At 38.0% G+C, this 19,356-nt stretch overlaps 1 protein-coding gene across 1 annotated transcript in view; it reads right to left on the reverse strand.

Moving 5' to 3' along the window:
• BICC1 (BicC family RNA binding protein 1) overlaps window positions 1-19,356 on the reverse strand; it is a 97,712-nt gene that overhangs the window by 23,044 nt on the left and 55,312 nt on the right. Inside the window, exons 4-6 of the mRNA XM_042818816.1 lie at window positions 2,756-2,835; window positions 1,437-1,595; window positions 279-332 (exon numbers count right to left, since the gene is read on the reverse strand). Coding sequence (XP_042674750.1) covers window positions 279-332; window positions 1,437-1,595; window positions 2,756-2,835 — 293 coding nt within the window. The remainder of the gene's footprint in view (window positions 1-278; window positions 333-1,436; window positions 1,596-2,755; window positions 2,836-19,356) is intronic.

The following is a 19,356-nucleotide window of genomic DNA, read 5'->3' on the forward strand; positions in this document are numbered from 1 at the left end:
GGAGCATAAATGAAGATTCAATTTTAAGTGCAGTATGGGATACTTTACTTCTTGCTTGTACTGTAGACTGTGTTCAGTGTTTTCCTCAAGCTAGTTAGAAACTGATTCACATTCTAGTAAAATCTATATGATACCCTTCGTATATTACTCATGGATACACTTGTTCATTCTGTATTTCTGCTGTTAGAAGACAGAGCCAAACAACTATAAGGATCTGCACAGCAATGTTTTCCTTCAAGGTGTTTTCAGGGGAGCATTACACTGAAAAAGGCTATTACCCGAATTCTAACTCTCGCAGACTCCACTCCAGCTGGCTGTCCTGCTATAGACACCTGAAAGGGTAAGAAAATAGTCAACACTGCATTACATTTTCAAGTGAAGCATTGGAAAATTTATTAAAATACCTACGCTTTCTTTGAAAATCAACACTGAAGTGACAGCCAGTAACATTCCAACTGTTGTCTAAACCATAGCTGAAAATTTAATCCAATTTAAAGAAGAAATCTACATATGAATATTGCAGCATCTTAGGTTATGCACACTTCAGCAACTAGAAGTTTATCAATTGATCAGTACAGTTGTTTGGATTGAATAATGGAAATACTACTTTATGTGCTCAAAGCTCCTAAGTATGTTTTCTTGAATGTTTCAAAATTGCTGTGTTCTGATGAAAAGCCACTAGGATGTCCAAGAGAGACTCTAAACACCAAGATACAAGATGAGAAGGTAAGCATTTCACTAATGGTTAGCATTACAGGAGACATCCAAAACAGATACAATGGTTTATCCTTCTGAAATTAAACTTATAATAGAATGTTTGTATTTGTCAGCTATGCACCAACTCTGGTTTTCAAAAACATAACAAGAGTCAGAACTAACAATAAGTTATTCATGATTCAATGAAGAGTTTAAAAAAAAAAAAAAAAGGCTTTGTTTTTCATAGTGCTGCTTTGGTAGAACGCTCACACTAATTTGCTGACTTCTGTATGCTCTAAGTAATTTTAGCTTTAAAAAAAAAAAAAGATTCATGAAGCATCACAAATTGTTCTGTTCATAAAGCTTTCTTTTACGAACTCCTGTGCTTTCTACAATGTAAGCAACAAATACTTAATTCTCTGAACTTGAATTCCACTCCTCTTCAGAAAAAAAAGATAATTGGAGAAAAGTTCAGAACTGTTTCATATTGATATAAATATTTGCCCAGAGAAGCTGTGGATATCCCATGTGCTCCATCCTTGGAAGCATTCAAGGTCAGGCTGAACTGAGCTTTGGGCAACCAGACCTAGTGAAAGTTATCTCCACCTTAACAGGGAAACTGGAACTGGATGAGCTTTAAGATCTCTTCCAACCCAAACCATTCTATGATTCTAATATATTTGAGAAATCTACAATACAAATTAGCTAAAATTTAGTAGTTAAATTAGAACTATACATACTTGGTTGCTTTTTTCTGCTTGATTATTCCTATTTGAGTCTGGAAAATGGATATGGCATCCTGTTTCCTCCATCACCTTTTTAATATTATTGCCACCTTTACCTATCACATGAGAATGTTCTGTATGAGAAACATCCATCTTCAAGGTTACCCGGTTGCTCTGGAAATGAAGCACCCATGATTAGAAATATTCAGAGCAGAACCTGAGTATTTTATAGTATTGGAACTAAAAGAATGACACTGAAAACTGCTTTTCAAAGCATTTTTGTAGTGGCTCATCTTCTACTCAGATGAGACGCTTTAATATGGATCACAGTCATTAATATTTTCTAATACAGAAATAACATGGAGATGAAGTTAGACTTTCAAAATACAAACCTTTTTCTGGTACATCATTTTTTAAATGCACAAACATTGTCTAGAGCCTTTCTTAATAGTTAACAGTTGCTACTAATGTTCACAGTTATTAAAGAAAAATGCTGCTTATCACTGGAGAACTCCTTCTGGCTGGCTGTGTAAGAGAATGAAAAGTTGGCATACAACAAAAGTTGGCAGAAGCTCCACACATTTACATGAAAAATTTGTTAATAGATGAAATTAAAATCTGATAGAAGTACAAAAACTCTTGGCCAGATTCTAGACATGTTAAAAATTCTGTTCAGAGTACAAGAACATAATGGTTAAAACCAGAACCACATAAGTGCTCTTAAAATTAATTGATACACATTTCCAACTTCAGACAGATTGGTACAGATGTGTTTGAGAATATGAACTAGTACATCTACTAGCACTTTGAATCTTCAGCACAATAATGCAATTATTATGCCTTTTGGTACAAGACACCTGTGGATAAACAGCCATATGCTTTCAGAAGTCAAAGAACTGTGAAACAGGAGGAACAGGATATGAAATATGTAAAACTGCATATGTACAGACATTTCCCAAAAGCCAAAGACAGAGATAAAGGGTTTCAATGAAGATCTTCACAGAATTTTACATTTACTGAAGTGGCCACAATCTACTGTTTGTAATGAGGCAGTATTTCAGATCTTCAAGATAAGAAAACAAACCAATGAAGAAACTAGGCATGGTCATATGGCTGGGAATATTATTTCTAGAGAGTTCAGCTATGCAGAAGTGCTTTATCTAAGCACGTTCCTGCTGCATGCACTCTTTCTTTTGTATACATCACAAGTCTACATCTAGAAGAGCTTTTTTTTTTTTTGATTTAAATAAGGACATTAAAAAAAAAAAAAAAAAAAAAAAGGAATTTCACAACAGAATTAGAAGATTAAGATCTGAAAGTAAATTTTTTCTTACTTTTGTGTCCAGGACTGACATGATTTTCTCTTTAGCTTCTTTAACATTTTCCTTTTTTCCAGAGACTTTAATATGAGGATCTATAAAATAAATAAACACCTTTAAGAAAGAAAGAAAACCAATATCTCTCAAACTTTTGTCACCAGTTAGAGAATAACAGTCTTGAAAAAAACATTTTTAAAGCCTTCAAGATTATTCTTACCCACTTTCTGTCGTTTATTGATCAACTGTACCGTCAGCCTTCAGTTAAAAATCAAGTATATTATTCAATCCATTCAGTTAGGAGTTCAGGATTACCCAATGAGTTTATTACACACTGTAACCTACTTAAAATAAATACAAATTACATGCCAGATGTGTTTTCTCAGTATTAAAAATAATGCCTGTGATACAGTTATCTAGCTAAGAAACCACTTTTAAAAAAAAGATTGAGGGCAAAGAGAAAGCTCTTAGCCTGCCTCAGTCGAGCTTTTGACACAGAACACATCTGAGGAAGAACTGACACCACCCAACCCTCAGCATCATTTCATTATTTAGTTTCTAGAAATATCTTCTGCTGTCTTAAACTGGCAATAAAAATGAAGCTGCCTCCAATAGAAGCAGCTTTCTAATTGAATTTACCAAATCAAATTTGAACAGTACCACTAAATTATAAATAAATACAACTCTTCAAAGTGTTTTCATTCACCGTTAAACTAGATAGTCAAAGCTATCACCAGCTAATTGAAGCTTCTGCCCCGTGAGATGTAAAATTGTGGATCTACACACAAATAATTTGCATTATGGTTTTCAAGCCATTGTCCTTAAGAAGCCTATTCTGTTCTGCTGAGCTGACAGGCAGAGTATCACCTAAGTTAAGCATCATACACACTGAAGAGTGAAAATCACACATTGGATGGGTTAGCAGCACCACCTGGTGCCCAGAAGCATAAAGTACCATAACATCCCGCAACCCAAAATTACTCTCAAAACATGAAGCAAACACCGCCACCCCAATTTTTCAGTCTCAGAAACAGACTTGATCCTGCAAGTGATGCTAGGCACGTTTCTCTTTCCCTAATACTGGAATAAATTTGCAGGAAAAGCGCTTTTAGTCCTGGTGTGGAATGAACTGTTCTCCTCAAAAAACCCTACATCATCTTCTGGCTAATTAATGCTAAATTTGTCTAATTCATTATGCTAAACTGGTATAAACATCTTCATTCACAACAGTAAACGTGCTTTCAGTGGCAGGAGAAAATAGTGTAGTACAACACATCTGCTTTTGTCATCATCTCAGAACAGAAATATTTCACTAGTACATAAATGCCAAATAATACAATTTAGAATTGTCAACCTGTTGTGCTCAGTTGAAAAGTGATTATGTTTAAGTCATGCTTGGATGCTCTTTTTCCAACAGTAAAAAAAACCCAGTGTTTCAGCACTGGGAAGTTTGGACGCATTCAGCTGGGAACACAAATGTTGAAGGAACAGCAGATTCACTGCCAAGTTTAATGAAAGTCAAGAAAAATGTGGCATTTTGAGTTCTAAGAAACAGACATATTTCTTTAAAAAAAAAACCAAACAAAACAAAAATTGTAGCTGCTAGAACATGGTATGTGCATAGAACCTAAGAAAGGCCCTGAAAATATGCTGCTTCAGCCTTTTCACAACAAAGTAAGAAAAAACAAAATAGTCTTAAGGGCATTATTTTTTTTTCTGTTTTAAGTTGACAATAAGCCATGTGGTTCTAATGTGTTTAAGCTGTGAGTGATATTTGAAGTGGATGGCGCAGGCTGAAATTCCCAGAAGCAGATTCTAGCACATGATGTGTGCTCCAAGTGCTCATTTGAGGCAACCAGGAAAAACACAAAACCAAAAACAAGAACAATTCAGGGTTGATTTTCACATAATTGTAAACACAGCATTTCAATACCCATTTGGTCACAAGTATGAAAAATATCTGGTATCACAGCTAGCATCCCATAGCTCTTAGTACCAATGACAAGTACTGAGGCTCTGTCATGTTTGTTCAAGCAGGGGCCAAGATAGATTTCAGGTCATGCATTTTCTCCCTCATTCGGGTCCCTTTTCTGTTGATACTTACAGCTTCAGAAAGAAGTAATTCTGTATTGCTTCAGTTTTCTTTGCTTTTAGAGGAAAAAAAGCTCAATTCCTCACATTAAGAAACAAAAAGAACCCAGTGTTGTCAGTGACAAATCTACATCTACTGTCACTGTTGTCAGTGACAAATCTTTCAAACGTGGTCTTAAGTACTCTCTCCTCATTTGACTCCTTCTCAATGGCACAGTGGTTGGAAATGGATATGAAGCAACTTGTTTTCATGTTACCAGAATTCCTCCTCTGAGGCTTGCTCACTCCTTCAAGGAAATGCAGTTTACATATGACATTACAGACAAAATCTTGCATTTAAAAAAACCAGACAAAACTACAAAAACTCATGCACACAGCAAAAACAAAAGTAAGCAAGCAAAAAGCTTATGTTCAACCAAGAGAAGTTGAATACTTTAAGTGGGCTTTGCAGGAGCTGAGAGTGCACTGGAAGGATGTATTGCTGAAAGGTGAACCAGCAGACTCCCCCACAGTATCAAAGTAACATGCAAAACCAGGTCACCACTTCAGGAATTGATTAAAAAGTCAGAGCAGCAATTGAATTAGGTAGTCTGATTTTCTGTGTACTACAGACATTTACATTTCTTAAATATACCTCTCTAGAGAATCAAATTGTTGCTTTGCAGTTCCTCTGTAAGATGTGGACAAGTGGAAAGTTTTCTACTCTAATGATTCACCAGATTCAGCCTCCCAAATCTATACCTCGTCACGTTTTTCACTTAAATTCTGTGGTTCTTGTACTTTTTTTCCTGAAATTAAATAACAGTAATTTCTTCCTGGGAAGGTACGTACATACAGTCAGGTCACTATCATTATGTTTATTTTTTTTTTTTTTTTTTTTTTTTTTTTTTTTTTTTTTTAATCCAAATCCTACTTGCCTGTCAAATAACAAAGGAAAATGATACAAAGGAAGATGATAAGCTGCCTTTTTTCCGCCTGGCTAAACCATACATTATCAAAGTAAAGGCCTTCCTATTTCAGTTAGAAAACACTACAACAGGCTTACCAGAGGGTAATCAAAAGGCAAGTTTCTCCCAGGTTTCTTGCAAGCCTCCTGCAGACCAGGCTGCATTCATCCTTAAATGACCATATGCCAACAGAAACAATCTGCCACTAAAGGAAGAAGCATTCACCTTCAATTTCACTTTTTTGGTTAATCCAAACTATTTCCTACATAAGTCTGACACCAAATGGTAACCAGTAACTGTTTTCAAAGTTTATATCACTGAATAGCATTAAAAGAGCACTGATTCTTCATGCATCAATACAGGATGGTAATTAAAGCTGTTGACTTAGGCTTCTTAAGTATTTTGCATATCTGTACCAACTAAACTATAAGGAATGAAACACCTAAAAAACCCTTGTTCCAACTGACTACTTTTTAGCAGCATAAACTGAAGATTTGGTCAGTAATCAACTGTGCCAAGTGATGCCTGTTGGCTGCTGCATTTACATTAGATAAGGCTGAGCAAAACTTCTCCATGCTACTTATTTTCTCAGGTGCAACTGTTTATTCCATAGCACTTACACAGTAGTTTTTTTAAATAAATTTTACAATCTCACCTCTAATGAGACAAAAGAAACATTTCTTAGGTAAAGCTCTATATTTACTATTTGAAACACCCACATGCTATGAGCACAGCAATGCAGTCTCATCTGACAAAGCCCCAAATAAGATGACTAACACTGCTTAGAGTGAGAAGAGCATTGTCAGGCAGAAAGATCTGGCAGGTATAACATATCCATAACATTGTCAGGACACCCTTCTGCTAGTATCTAGACGAACCCAAACCCCTCACAGCACCTGCACATGTTCTTAATGTGAAAGAGCCCACTTTCTTAGTAAGCTTCCAGCAGAACGGGCTCTGAAACACAGGGACAGAGCAAGGCATTCTCCTCCAGACGCCAGCTGGGTCAGATCATTAAGAAAGCATGAACTATTTTATCCTAAAGAACATAGGTTTTGTACTTATTTTTACTAAAACAGTCCTCCCACACCTTTTTCCTTTAGAGGCTTTTGAACACAATCAAGACTAAATTCCATACTTAGCAGTTCCCCTGACTGGAAGTGTATTTTAAATGTGTAATTACGGCAAAGAACAGATGCTTATTATGAAAGAAGAAATGAGACACTGAATCTTTATGAACTACTTGCTACAAAGACTAAAGACTTCAGGAAAACCTGCATGTTAAAAGCACATATGGCTGTACACCATCAGAAGCTGGAAAAGATTGTGACTTAGATAACATTTAATGTCTTGCAAAAAGCAAAGAACTTTGCTGCACCGGCATTTATCTTGTAGTCTGTTTTGAGGTGGAGTTTCTTTCCTAAGAATGGAAAATATGCAATTTACTTTAACAGTTTGGTTTCCTTTGAGTATAGGGGAATGTTGATATAAAATACAAAGCTGAAGTTGCACAACAGAAAACGCTGGATGTTTTCCTCTACAGTCTGCATTTTGCCAGACTCCTGCCTTGAAGTGGCCTTTTATTTCTCCTCTCCTCAAATTCCTCACTCCACACTTTGGCAGTGTTTCCACCTCCTCTGTCTTTGTCCACAGCTCTACCAGCAAGCTTCAAGCTTTTTTGCTACTATTGTGTGCAGCATTTCTATAAACAAAACTCCTCCAAGCAAACCACATTTGTGCCACTGCAAATGAACCTACATTAACTTCTGCCAGGCAAGAAATATTCAAAATAATTAGACATTTAACTTTCAGGCATCCACTGTAAATCAGACATCACATTTAATGGGTAAGAGCTGTTCAGACCACAGTTACGCTTCTAGCTTGTTTACATGATGAACAGGCTCAACTTACATTGCAGAAACACCACTACTCTAAAATTAGCTAGCCAACTGGGCAGCACAAGGGCAGATGACAGTCATCCACAGTAAGAAGCTAAACAGGATGTGAATAGCCCATGTGTATGTAATTGAATCTGAGCTACTCAAAGAAGAAGACAAAAGAGATGCAGCATCTTTAAGGACAAGTTATGAAAAGACAAGTTTTGAAACCATCAGCTGAAAAGGTATTAGTAAAAACATAACAAGCTATACCAAAAAGTCAAACAAACATGCATGTTCTCAACAGAAAGAACACTGTTCACATTCCAGCAATAAGACGAAACATGTCTATAAAACCATAAATTTTAATCAGGAAAAGTCAAGCAGGAATTAGTATTAATGCAGAAAAGAGATAGTTAAAAAAAATGTTTTCAAATAAAATAAGTATTGCGTACACAGTTGCTAGAGTGGATATATTCACTGACCAACCAAGATAGTTTGAGGTTTGATGTCAGTGCCTAACATAAACTTGAAACAGGCTCACTCTAGTTCCATGGAGAAAAAACACGAAGGCAAAAAGCATGCAGCAAATGCAAGCAATTAAGGGCATATGCAAATTAATGCAATGAAGCGAGAAAAGAAATTTGTCATTTGGGCACTTTTTGCTGTTTGGTCATCAGCTGAGAATTCTCACCCTTCTCCCCAAAACACCTCATTGCATTTATCTCCCTGGTATTTAAATTGCAGAAGAAAGCAGCTACTTGTATTGAGGCAGAACACAGTGGGTCATTTCCTAGTGCAGCCTTCCCCGCGTCCTCAGAGATATCACTGAATGCCAGGGGATTGGGTTTCGTTCTGTTTATTTTTTTTTTATTTCCCTCACATAGTTTAAATTAGACTGCGGAGCTCCCATATCAGAAAAACATTTCAGCTGGCTAAATAGGGATCATCAAAAGCCCAGCCAAAGCACCACAAAACTCAACATGGGCTGCAAGCAATTAACAGCGTCTTCAGAGTAGACATATCCTAAGGCTCTGGGCATTCTGGAGGATCTATTGTGGATGAACAGATGACAATGAAATGCTCTTGTGAAAAGCTGGAACCACTGCCTGTATGTATGCACATACTTGAGAGGCTCTTGTTTCTCATATATTGTTATATATACATATATCATATGTTTATTTTGACTCTCATCCTTCCCTCTTACTGCCGTTTAACCTTCTTAAGAAAGACTTCTGTTCTACTCAAAATGAAAAGGTGGAAAGCTGCTGCTACAGCTTCAGGGAAAGCAGTTCACATGCAACCCTTGACTCATTCTGCATTTTGGTTACTGCTATTTGGTCACCTGAGGAGCATTAGATATCAGAGCATTACCTTTCAGTCCTGCACACTATAACAACGTATGGTGGTGAAGCCTACCATCTTCCTCCTTACTTGTCTCCAGCATTTAAAAAAAATAAATACACATACATACACAGAAACACATGTAAATGGATGGGTCCACATAACTCTGTATTTCTGAAGCAGGGACCGGGTAAAGCAACACTGACACCATCTCCCTCCACAAAAAGCAAAGAACTGAAGAAACACTGAGTAACATTTCATAGAATTGAGAAATGACATCTTGTTTCTCTGACTTCATGTATTATATAGGGTAGTTTAAAAGATGACCTTAAAAATGTAAATGGGCTACCTCAAGTAAAAGCTGTTTGATGTAATCTCATAAATGAATAAAACTAGGAGCACATATACATCAAATCACAGCTGAATCCTGCATTCACATCTTCTCACAGCCTTGAAAATGTCACCGCAGACCACCAGAAATTAAAGTTTAGAAGGCCCAGAATTAAATAACAATCAGCCAGAAATATCAGATAAGCTTAAAAATAGATTACCTGTACAATTTATCATTTTTGGAGTAAAACTATTCATGACTGGATTTCTGATCTAGAGACAGAAGAAAAGACTTCTCTGAAAGTACAAGAAAGGAGGCAAGACAAGGCAGAGGTAACAAGGCATGGCAAATTGAACAGAAAAGTAATCAGATTTGAAGGGAGAAGATGAAGGCCAAGGTGGAGAAGAGGAAAACCTGAAAAGAAGAAATAAGAATGAATTAATTGTAGTCACGTGAAGAGTTCCACTTCAGATACACAGTTATCATCAGAGCACTCTTCCTATTATTAGCTTAGATTCTTTATTTTTACTTTTTCTAAATATCATCATTAGAGGCATTTTGTAAGTGCATTCAGACATTAGAAGGCAGATTATCAACACTGCTACTCCCTGGATAGCTGTTCTTCAGCCTTGCCCTTAAGAAGCCACCCCAGGCAAGGCAGTCCTTAGCATGACACAAGGTCTGTTATATCTTAAGCATGAAAAATACACAAATGAATTAATAGTTCATTAGTAGTCTATCATCATTGATTCTCAAAGCCCAAATGCAGAACCACAGTGCTTAGGAAAGAAAATGAGAAATAATGGGAGGAAAAAAAAAAAAGTATTATAAGAATAGTAACAGATGACTTAAATTCCTGTGAGAACACAATTGTATCTTCAGTGCACACATGCTCAAATTTAAGACTACAGCCTTGATGCAGAAGCCCGGAGATTATTTTAGATTACACGCACGTACTCCTCAAAAAGTCATTGTAGCTTTCTTTCCTAAATAAAAGGGAAAAAGCATCACAGCACCTGACCCAGTCACTAACCATATGTCTTAGGCACAGCTGCCTTTGCAAACTGCCCTGCATTCCAAATCCAACTGCATTTACTTTGAATCTTCATGCCTCCTGATTACTGCCACTCCTTTTAATGCCTTATTGCTCTAACTGCATCTCACTGTGTGAGTTGTACCCTGTGCAACTACAGGAATAACTTACTAGCACCAACTGTGTGGCTGGAACAAGTGGATGCAACCAGTCTTTCAGTAAAGAATACTGCACTGAGATTATCTGTGTGAACAGAGGAAACAACAGTCAATCTGAGAACTGATAGGAATTAAACATCTATCAGAAAGACAGGAACAGCAGGTTCTCAACACTGCACTAGGCACTTGATGACTAAAGACAAAGATGATTAAGGATGCCATTTTTGGTTACAATTACCAATACTCTACAGCTTTCTCTGCTTTAGTATGGTAGTAGTAAGGGTAAAAAAAAAAAAAAAAAACCCTTGTCTGGATAATGAAGTTATTTAAAGTGTCTTATATCATTTGTGTTTCTAATGAACAATGCAAAGGCAGTTGTTTTGTTTTCTTAAGAGAACAGTGCCAAGTGTAATACAGAAACATTTGAACAATCTTCTCGACAGCTTAACTAGGTAGCAACAGCTACAGGGAAATGGTTTGGATCAATCTGCTCTGCATCAATCCTTTACATCTATCTCCAGCATAAGATCAATTGCAAAACTCACATCTGAAAAATTTATCTCCTACTGAGCACCCACAGGATGTGAATGCCTCAAATCTGAGTTCAAATGGGGATGATGCAGAAGAGCAGTCACTCTCAGTGCACACCACCAGCTACTGCCAATGGCAAGAAAAGCCTAGAAATCTAAGAACAATGCATCAGTTAGCACCAGTTTTAGCAGAACAGATAGCAACAAATGCGTATTCAAGTAACTTAATTACAATGATATGAATTTGTATTGCTGCATTCCAGGTCCAAAAGTTTTAGTTTCACTGCCATTCCTGCCAAGCACTCTCATAGGACAAACCCCTTGATAATTCCCTTCATAAATGTGCTTGTATTTTGGCTCTGCTTTATCTGCTTGAGTATAAGCAAACTGCTGTTCTTTACACAACACACAACAAGCCCTGATCACAAGCAGAAAATCTTACAACTGCGTTCCTACTTTTCTTGAGGAATGACAAGAGTTGATGTCATTTTCTTCTTGGTTTTTTTTTTTTGTTTGTCTTTCCCTTCTACCATTCCCACCTGCTACATCACTCACTATTTCAGTGTTCCCTTGAATCACTCACAAATATGACCACAAAGTACTGCATGTTTCTCTAGGTTAATGCTTTGGTGTAGAAGCAGCACTAGATACAGCACAAGCACTGAGCACAGAAGACTCAACAGTTTGCGTCCAGTTCTGGGCTCCCCAGTACAAAAAAGACAAGGATCTCTTGGAAAGAGTCCAGCGGAGGGCCACAAAGATGGTGAAGGGCCTGGAGCATCTCTCCTATGAGGAAAGGCTGAGTGAACTGGGTCTGTTCAGCCTCGAGAAAAGAAGACTGAGAGGAAACCTGATCCAGGTCTATAAATATCTAAGGTGTGGGGGGCAGAATGGCGAGGCCAGACTGTTTTCAGTGGTGAGTGGAGACAGGACAAGGGGAAACGGCCGGAAATTGCAGCATAGGAAGTTCCGCACAAATGTGCACAAGAACTTCTTTACAGTGAGGTGACGGAGCACTGGAACAGGCTGCCCAGGGAGGTGTGGAGTCTCCTTCTCTGGAGATGTTCAAGACCTGCCTGGACGCCTACCTGTGCGACCTGCTGTAGGGAACCTGCTTTGGCAGGGGGGTTGGACTCAATGAGCTCTGGAGGTCCCTTCCAACCCCTACATTTCTGTGATTCTGTGATTCTGTGATTCTCCACAAACAAGACTTCAGCAAACACGACTTTCTTTTAAAGGTTTCTCAGTTCTCACCTGTGCTGCATGCAAAGCAGAGAGAATTTGTTGGTTTGTCTGCCTTTTGAAATGGAAACAAGCTGAAGGCTGATATGAGTAACTCCAGTAAATGAACCCTGTGCTGCCAGCTGCTGGCACAGGGGATGCTGTGAATTTGTGCATGTCAAACAACTCCAATCAAAGAGAATCAACTCCTGCAGCCAAGTTCTGCACAGCCTGGGACAGTCGCCTCACTTATATTGCAAAACAGGGAGGAGACCATGCCTAGGTCAGCTCCTCCAGAAATGAAAGGAATGGACTAACTTGCTATCTAAATACAACTGCTCTTTAATTTTTAAACTACACAATTACAGAGTTAGGGGAATTTTCTTCAAAACTTGAGAAGCTGTTTGCACTGACAATTTCTCATTTATGGAGAAAGTTAACAGAAAGCAGATGCAGCTTATAACACAGAGCCTGCAGTACATGTTGCAATTAATCTGGCATTCCAAACAATAAACACAGCATCAGAAAGAGACTTGCTTTAAATCTTGAAGTCAATTATGTATTGATAGCCTTAGCAACACATTCAGGAAAATATTTACCCATTTTCAAAGCCTTGTGAAGATGATCCCTAGTTAAATTACTGTCTAACAGGTAGCCTGTTGGTTAATTACAAAGCATCATGGGGAGAGAATACATAAAGACTACAAAGACCTTTCCTCCAATTCGCTCACGAGCAAAGCACCAAAGACATCAGAACAACCCCAGCTCTACAGCTTTTTTTTCTCATCCAGATGAAAGCAACCACTCATGGAAGAGCACGCCTGCCAGCACGTGTCTTTCAGATGACAAAATACAAAGATGGTTATTCTTGGCACATTATTAATAGAAAACAGTATGATAAAGGAAATCTGGGCCTTCAGGTAGAGGACACACTGACTCGGGAAGAGGGTTGTGGTGGTTGCTGTGTTCCACTTGAGATGCTGAGAAACAAAGGCAAGCAGACTTGTCTGTTTTGAGTTCTACATTCACCATTTGAAGCAGAGAAACTTCCAGTGTTGATTTCCCACTGTCTACAGCAAGAAAAAAAAAAAAGTCCCTTCCTAGCAACCAATCAGTTCAATCATTTTAAGGTAGAAAAAGGCAAAGCAACAGCTGTGGACAAACAACATTAAGACAGCTGAGAACTGTCCCCACAGTTCAGCTGTCTAAATATTTGTGGGAGAAGACAAGTTTTCTGTTCAATGCAGACAAGTCAAAATTCTAGCTTTCAAGTAGAGTCCAGAAATGTAAAAAATAAACATTGATAATTCAACCAATAAATTCCATACTACAAAACTTCCTTTCAACTTATTTTAGTCAGACAAAAATCAGTCAAAATTGTTTCTGTTTCCTGCTATGGCCAGGCATAGGAGTAACTCCAAAGCTGTGTGCGCCCACGAGACTTGCAAATCAAAGAGGCTGCTTGACAGAAATTCCAAAGCATGACAGGTATGCCAGTACCAATTGCAAAAGATTAGGAGGAAAAAAGGAAAAAAGCCCTCTGCAGGAAACAGAGTTTTAAAACATTTTCAGAATAAAAATCCTCAATGACAAATACAGAGAAACCCTGCATCTCCCAGAAGTTCTGTTTGATTCACTCAGCCCTCTGCAGCCTCACCTTCCTTAGGTGAGGCACAGATGTCTGAACATCTGCACCTGGCCTTCTACGCACTACAAAAGGGCAGCACAGGCGAGGGGACGCACCCACGAGATGCTGCATGCAGTGTTCTTCTTCAAAACCCAACGCATCTGGGTACCCTGCCACCCACTAGCAAAAACAGCTGGCACAGCAGAACATTCCCTGCTCAGTTATAAACATCTAGGCAGTGTTGATGGCAGCATACTAGCTGTGACACAGACAGCACAGCTGTATGTGGACGAGGGTATGAAATGAGAAACAATGGAAACTGAAATGTGACAAAGCGTCGTGAAGAGTCCACCTCAGTGAGGAACACCCCCTCCAGCACTTACACTCATCCCAGCTCTGTGCTCACTCCTTTTTCCCTGCCAGCAGACCAGAGGAAACCAGCAAAGGATACCACATTCAGATACAGATTTAGGAATCTAAATGTAGATACTCAAACACAAGTTACAAGGCATTCATTTTCAGCTGACTGTGGTACGAGTTTTTACTAAAATTGCAAGAGAGCAAGCAGCAAAAACTATGCAAAAAATAAAAAAGAAAAACACCAACAAACCACCAGCCAAACCACCACAAACAATGCTGCAGTATTACCTACCCTTGTCCTCTGTAATATCTAAGAAATCTCTTCTCAACAGAAGTGTTTGCTTATAATCCTGTACTAAGACACTGATAACAATCACTATTTTACTACCACTACATAAATTATTACTATTTTAATACATGAAACATTAAGAAAAAAATTTTCCTACTTTGTTTTCTAAGCATCTCCTCTGCTTTTCCCAGGAATTCCTCCAAGTAGTCCAAATCCTGACGAGCAGCACCTCTGACTGGGCACGACAGCATTTCTGAGATTTCTCTTGTGAATATGAAATAATCCTTCCCTTTATTTACGAGCAATGAATCTAAAAATGCCCTATTTTGCTTTATGCTGAGATACAGCATCACACTGCACAGTCTGCTTAGCCTGTAGTGTGTAGTAACAGATAAACCCCTCTCTTCAACACCATATTCCCCACCTTTCTTCTCAAATCAGCCTATGCCACATTATTATTACTGAGATCTCATTTCTTCAGCACGCTCTGACTAAAAGTTGCATTTCTACCTTGATGCCATCTGCATACTTTTAAAATACATACTATCCATCCACTAATAATCAATAAAACAGCTGACCAGAACTGGAAAGTAGTCAGAAGTGCAACACAGCAGTCACTTTAAGCATCCCTGTTTCCTGGAAGCAAAGAGGAGAACAACAAATACTGCACCTAAACATTCATAACTGATCTTTTCTTCCTTCTTTTTTCTAGAACGCGTACACATTCTGAAAACACAGATTTCTTTGAAGTGACCAAATGTATATTTACACACATGCCAGTTCACACATTTATAATTCTGCAAGTCAGAGACAGCACCCATAGGCAGAAAAGCTAACACTAACAGCACTCCTACATTTCACTCCATACTGCTATGGCAGAAAAGGGGAAGAGCAACATACACATAGAAATACTCTGCATTCTTGATGGGAACAGTTTGGCATCATGATACTTCAAGCAAGTTCCACAAAATAGCTTGGAATTTCATGAAGCCCAGTACTGTCTCAGCTCATTTTATCACGTTTTATTCTCCTCCAGTGTTAGAAAACCAAGCAGTTTACATTATCTGACAATGCACTGGACACAAGTATAATAAACTAGATAGTAGTTGCACTCAAATGTAACCCTTTTTGTTATCTTATTTTACTTGCACATATTCTTTTTTTTTATATATTTTTAGCAGGAAGTGCCAATATACTCAACTCCCAGGCAAGAAACTGTTTTGCATTCCCTACATTTTAAATCAAAGGTACGTTTTGATTAAAGACATGGTACCTGTTAAAAAAATTTACCTACCCAAGATTGGAGTCATCTTTATCGAAGTTGCATTAGGATATTAGATATAAGAATGGTAGCACGGTAAGTATTAAGTCACCATTTTAAAACAGCAAGCAAAATCTGCATCAACATAATGGTATTTACCAGCTTTTCCCCATAATACTCTTCCAGTACAAACTTCAAAAGGGTTCCTGACTAAGTCCCATGGCAAAGAGCCATGAACACTGGGTAACAACCCCCCTCCCCACTTGGAATATTCCTTGTCATCATCTTCTTCTCCCCAGCACCTTCCTCTTTCCACCACTCATCTGTTTTCCTGTTCTCCTATGCCACTTCCATTATTACCTCTTCTATTCTCCATTTTCAAAAGCTTCATTTCTTTGAGATTTCCACTCTATCTTTATGCTTCCTGCAAACTATTTGCTGAACTACATCTACATCTTTCCAACTTACTTTGGTCTCTTCATCAACCACTCATTTCCTTTCAGCGTTTCTCCCTTCTCCCTCCATCCCCAACTTGCTCCTTTCCCACATCTTTCCTCCCATTAAGATACCATTTGCTTTTTCCTTCCATGTCAGTGGAAGGTAGGGGGCAAACATTGCCAGCAGCTCTCAATGACTAACCTTGGCTGATAAACATCACTGAACAGTACCAATCTCAATAGACAAACAAAACCAATTTAACAGTTGCAGCCACACAGCTAGACCTACACACTACCAGAGCTCAAGACAAACATCTTCCAAAAAAATTATTATTTCTTAACTGCTCACCATCTAGGGGCAAGTCACATGTATCCCAAGAACACTATTGATGCCCTGGCTTCTGCTTTTTGGATCTGAATTGCTTTACAGGAAATATTAGTCTTGCTCCATAACCAAGACATAAAATTACTTGCAGAGTTTATACAAAGTTAAGCTTGTTCAGATCAAAAGCTCAGAGTTCAGAAAGCCATTCCATACTATAGCTGTTTTTCAGATATTCCCTTCTACTGCTTACTCCAGAAAGATCATATGATTCAAATTAGAGTTTTCCAGAGGAAGTCATTAAAGTGCGTTTTTATCAATGATGGTTTTGTGTGTTTGCAGTCAGCCTTTGGCACAGCCTTGGGCTATATTTAGAATCCACAGCATGAAGAATGTTTGAAATGAAAGCAATTTCAACATAAATGTATCAGAATTTTATTTATAATACAATAAAATCTACAGAGAATGTAAGATACTTACATTTTACTTCTAGACAGCCTAAAGGTGGTGCACCAGTTTAGAGAGATTAACATGGCAGACCTTTTTTTCCTGCAGTCAGCAATAAGCCTGGAACATCCCCTTCCTGAGGAGAGGATTGCACATTGGATAGAGCTACAGAAAGATAGTAGTATGGAACTGGAATGACAGCTAAGTGTGGGATTTCTTCAAACATAAAATAGAGTGTATTTGGTATTATTTCTTTAGAGTGTAAAAACAGGGTGGTCAGGCACTGGAACGGACTGCCCAGGGAGGTGGTGGAATCACCGAGACTGGGGGTGTTCAAGGAAAGACTGGATGTTGTGTTGAGGGACATGGTTTAGTAGGAGCTATTGGGAATAGGTGAACGGTTGGACTGGGTGATCTTTTAGGTCTTTTCCAACCTTGGTGATTCTATGATTCTATGATTCTATGATTGTTCTGACTCCTCAATAAAGTTATCAAATGGCTTTTTTTCATTATTGCTATTATTTCGAAGTCTGACAAGTTCTTGAACTTCATTTCTGCTGCGTATGTCATTTTCTTTATGCTCTGGAAAGCTGTTTTGGGGTCCTACCTTCCCACACTCAAGTCAATTTTGTTTCAAATCAAAACACAGCAATTTGCATCTTGTTTGTTAACCTCATGTCATTATTCTTCACTGGCCAAATGCTAATGCATAAGTGATGTATTTTAATCAGTATCTTTAAAGAGGCTTGCAAAAAACTTTGTTTCATGTGAATGCTTAATACTAATATTGCTCATAAAGTGCACATCCAGAAACTTCAGATTCATTTGAAACTTTATGAACCATTAGGATTTAAACACATGGAAGCAGGAGTGAGTTCAAAATGAAACAACACATGTCTTTCCTCAATGCTTTACCAATCAAATTCTAGACAAATTACATGCTCCGAAACAAAACCAAAAACACTGTGGGCTTCAAGTGACATTTGACATCCTCGAAGTTGATCATTTCTTATGAAAAAGTCCTAAATCACAGAATCACAGAATTGTAGGGGTTGGAAGGGACCTCCAGAGATCATCAAGTCCAACCCCCCTGCCAAAGCAGGTTCCCTACACCAGGTCGCACAGGTCGGCATCCAGGCAGGTCTTGAACATCTCCAGAGAAGGAGACTCCACCACCTCCCTGGGCAGCCTGTTCCAGTGCTCCGTCACCTCACTGTAAAGAAGTTCTTGTGCACATTTGTGCAGAACTTCCTATGCTGCAGTTTCCTGCCATTTCCCCTTGTCCTGTCACCCTTCACCACTGAAAAGAGTCCATCCTCGCCATTCTGCCCCCCACACCTTAGATACTTACAGACATGGATCAGGTTTCCTCTCAGTCTTCTTTTATCGAGGCTGAACAGACCCAGTTCACTCAGCCTTTTCTCATAGGAGAGATGCTCCAGGCCCCTCACCATCTAAAGATTGTGTATAATCTCTTCACAAAAGGAATAACTTACTAGTGAGTGGTAATAGTCAAAAAGCAGATGATACACAAATGCCGCTGTCAACAATTGTTAGTTGTTCTGTATCTTCAAGAAATACAACCTAAAGCCTAACAAGCCTGTTTCTGATTGATAGGAATTATCTGACCATCACTACTATATCCCAATGAAGATCAAAGTGTTCTTGTAAGCCTATTTCAGTTCAAAATGCTTATTTCAATTCCATCACAGATAGATCAAATCTTGAAGCATTTCAGATGATCTGAACCACAATCCAGTGAAGTTATAGAAAGCCACAAAATCATTGAGTGAGTACTTGTCAGTATTATAGCAAACTTCCAAAATGAAGGTATTTTGCATTTCAGATTACAGAATTATTTGGCTTTATTTTACCTCAAACATACTGTTGATCACGTTTTTAAGTATTTACCTATGTTAAATGCAAAACAGCATTCATTCTGCTGTAGAAAGCTCAAGCACAAAAATAATTATGCCATTTTGATGAACAGAAAAAGCGTGCGACCTATCAGATTACATACCATGTTGGAATGGTTTGACAGATTTTATGAACAAATGCAGAAGAAATGATTATTCCTTCCTCAGTAAGTCTTACTAGAAATTCTCAAGAAACATTTTATGGCATCCTTTACCTCCTGACACAACTGCTTGCAATATGCAAAAGCATTCTATTGCTAAATTCACATGCTGCTCAGGTATAAGTAGATTTAAAGAATTCATGTCTGCTTTGTTGGTTGTTTTTTTTTTTTTTTTTTTTTTTTTTTTTTTTTTTTTTTTTTTTTTTAATTTTACTTTTATACAAAGTTAACAATTACATATTGGAATGAATCTTCATATTTTTTTTT

Source organism: Centrocercus urophasianus, unplaced genomic scaffold (genome assembly GCF_019232065.1).
Source record: "Centrocercus urophasianus isolate 14NV4802_14NV808 unplaced genomic scaffold, USGS_Curo_1.0 seq_17, whole genome shotgun sequence".
NCBI lineage: Eukaryota > Metazoa > Chordata > Aves > Galliformes > Phasianidae > Centrocercus > Centrocercus urophasianus.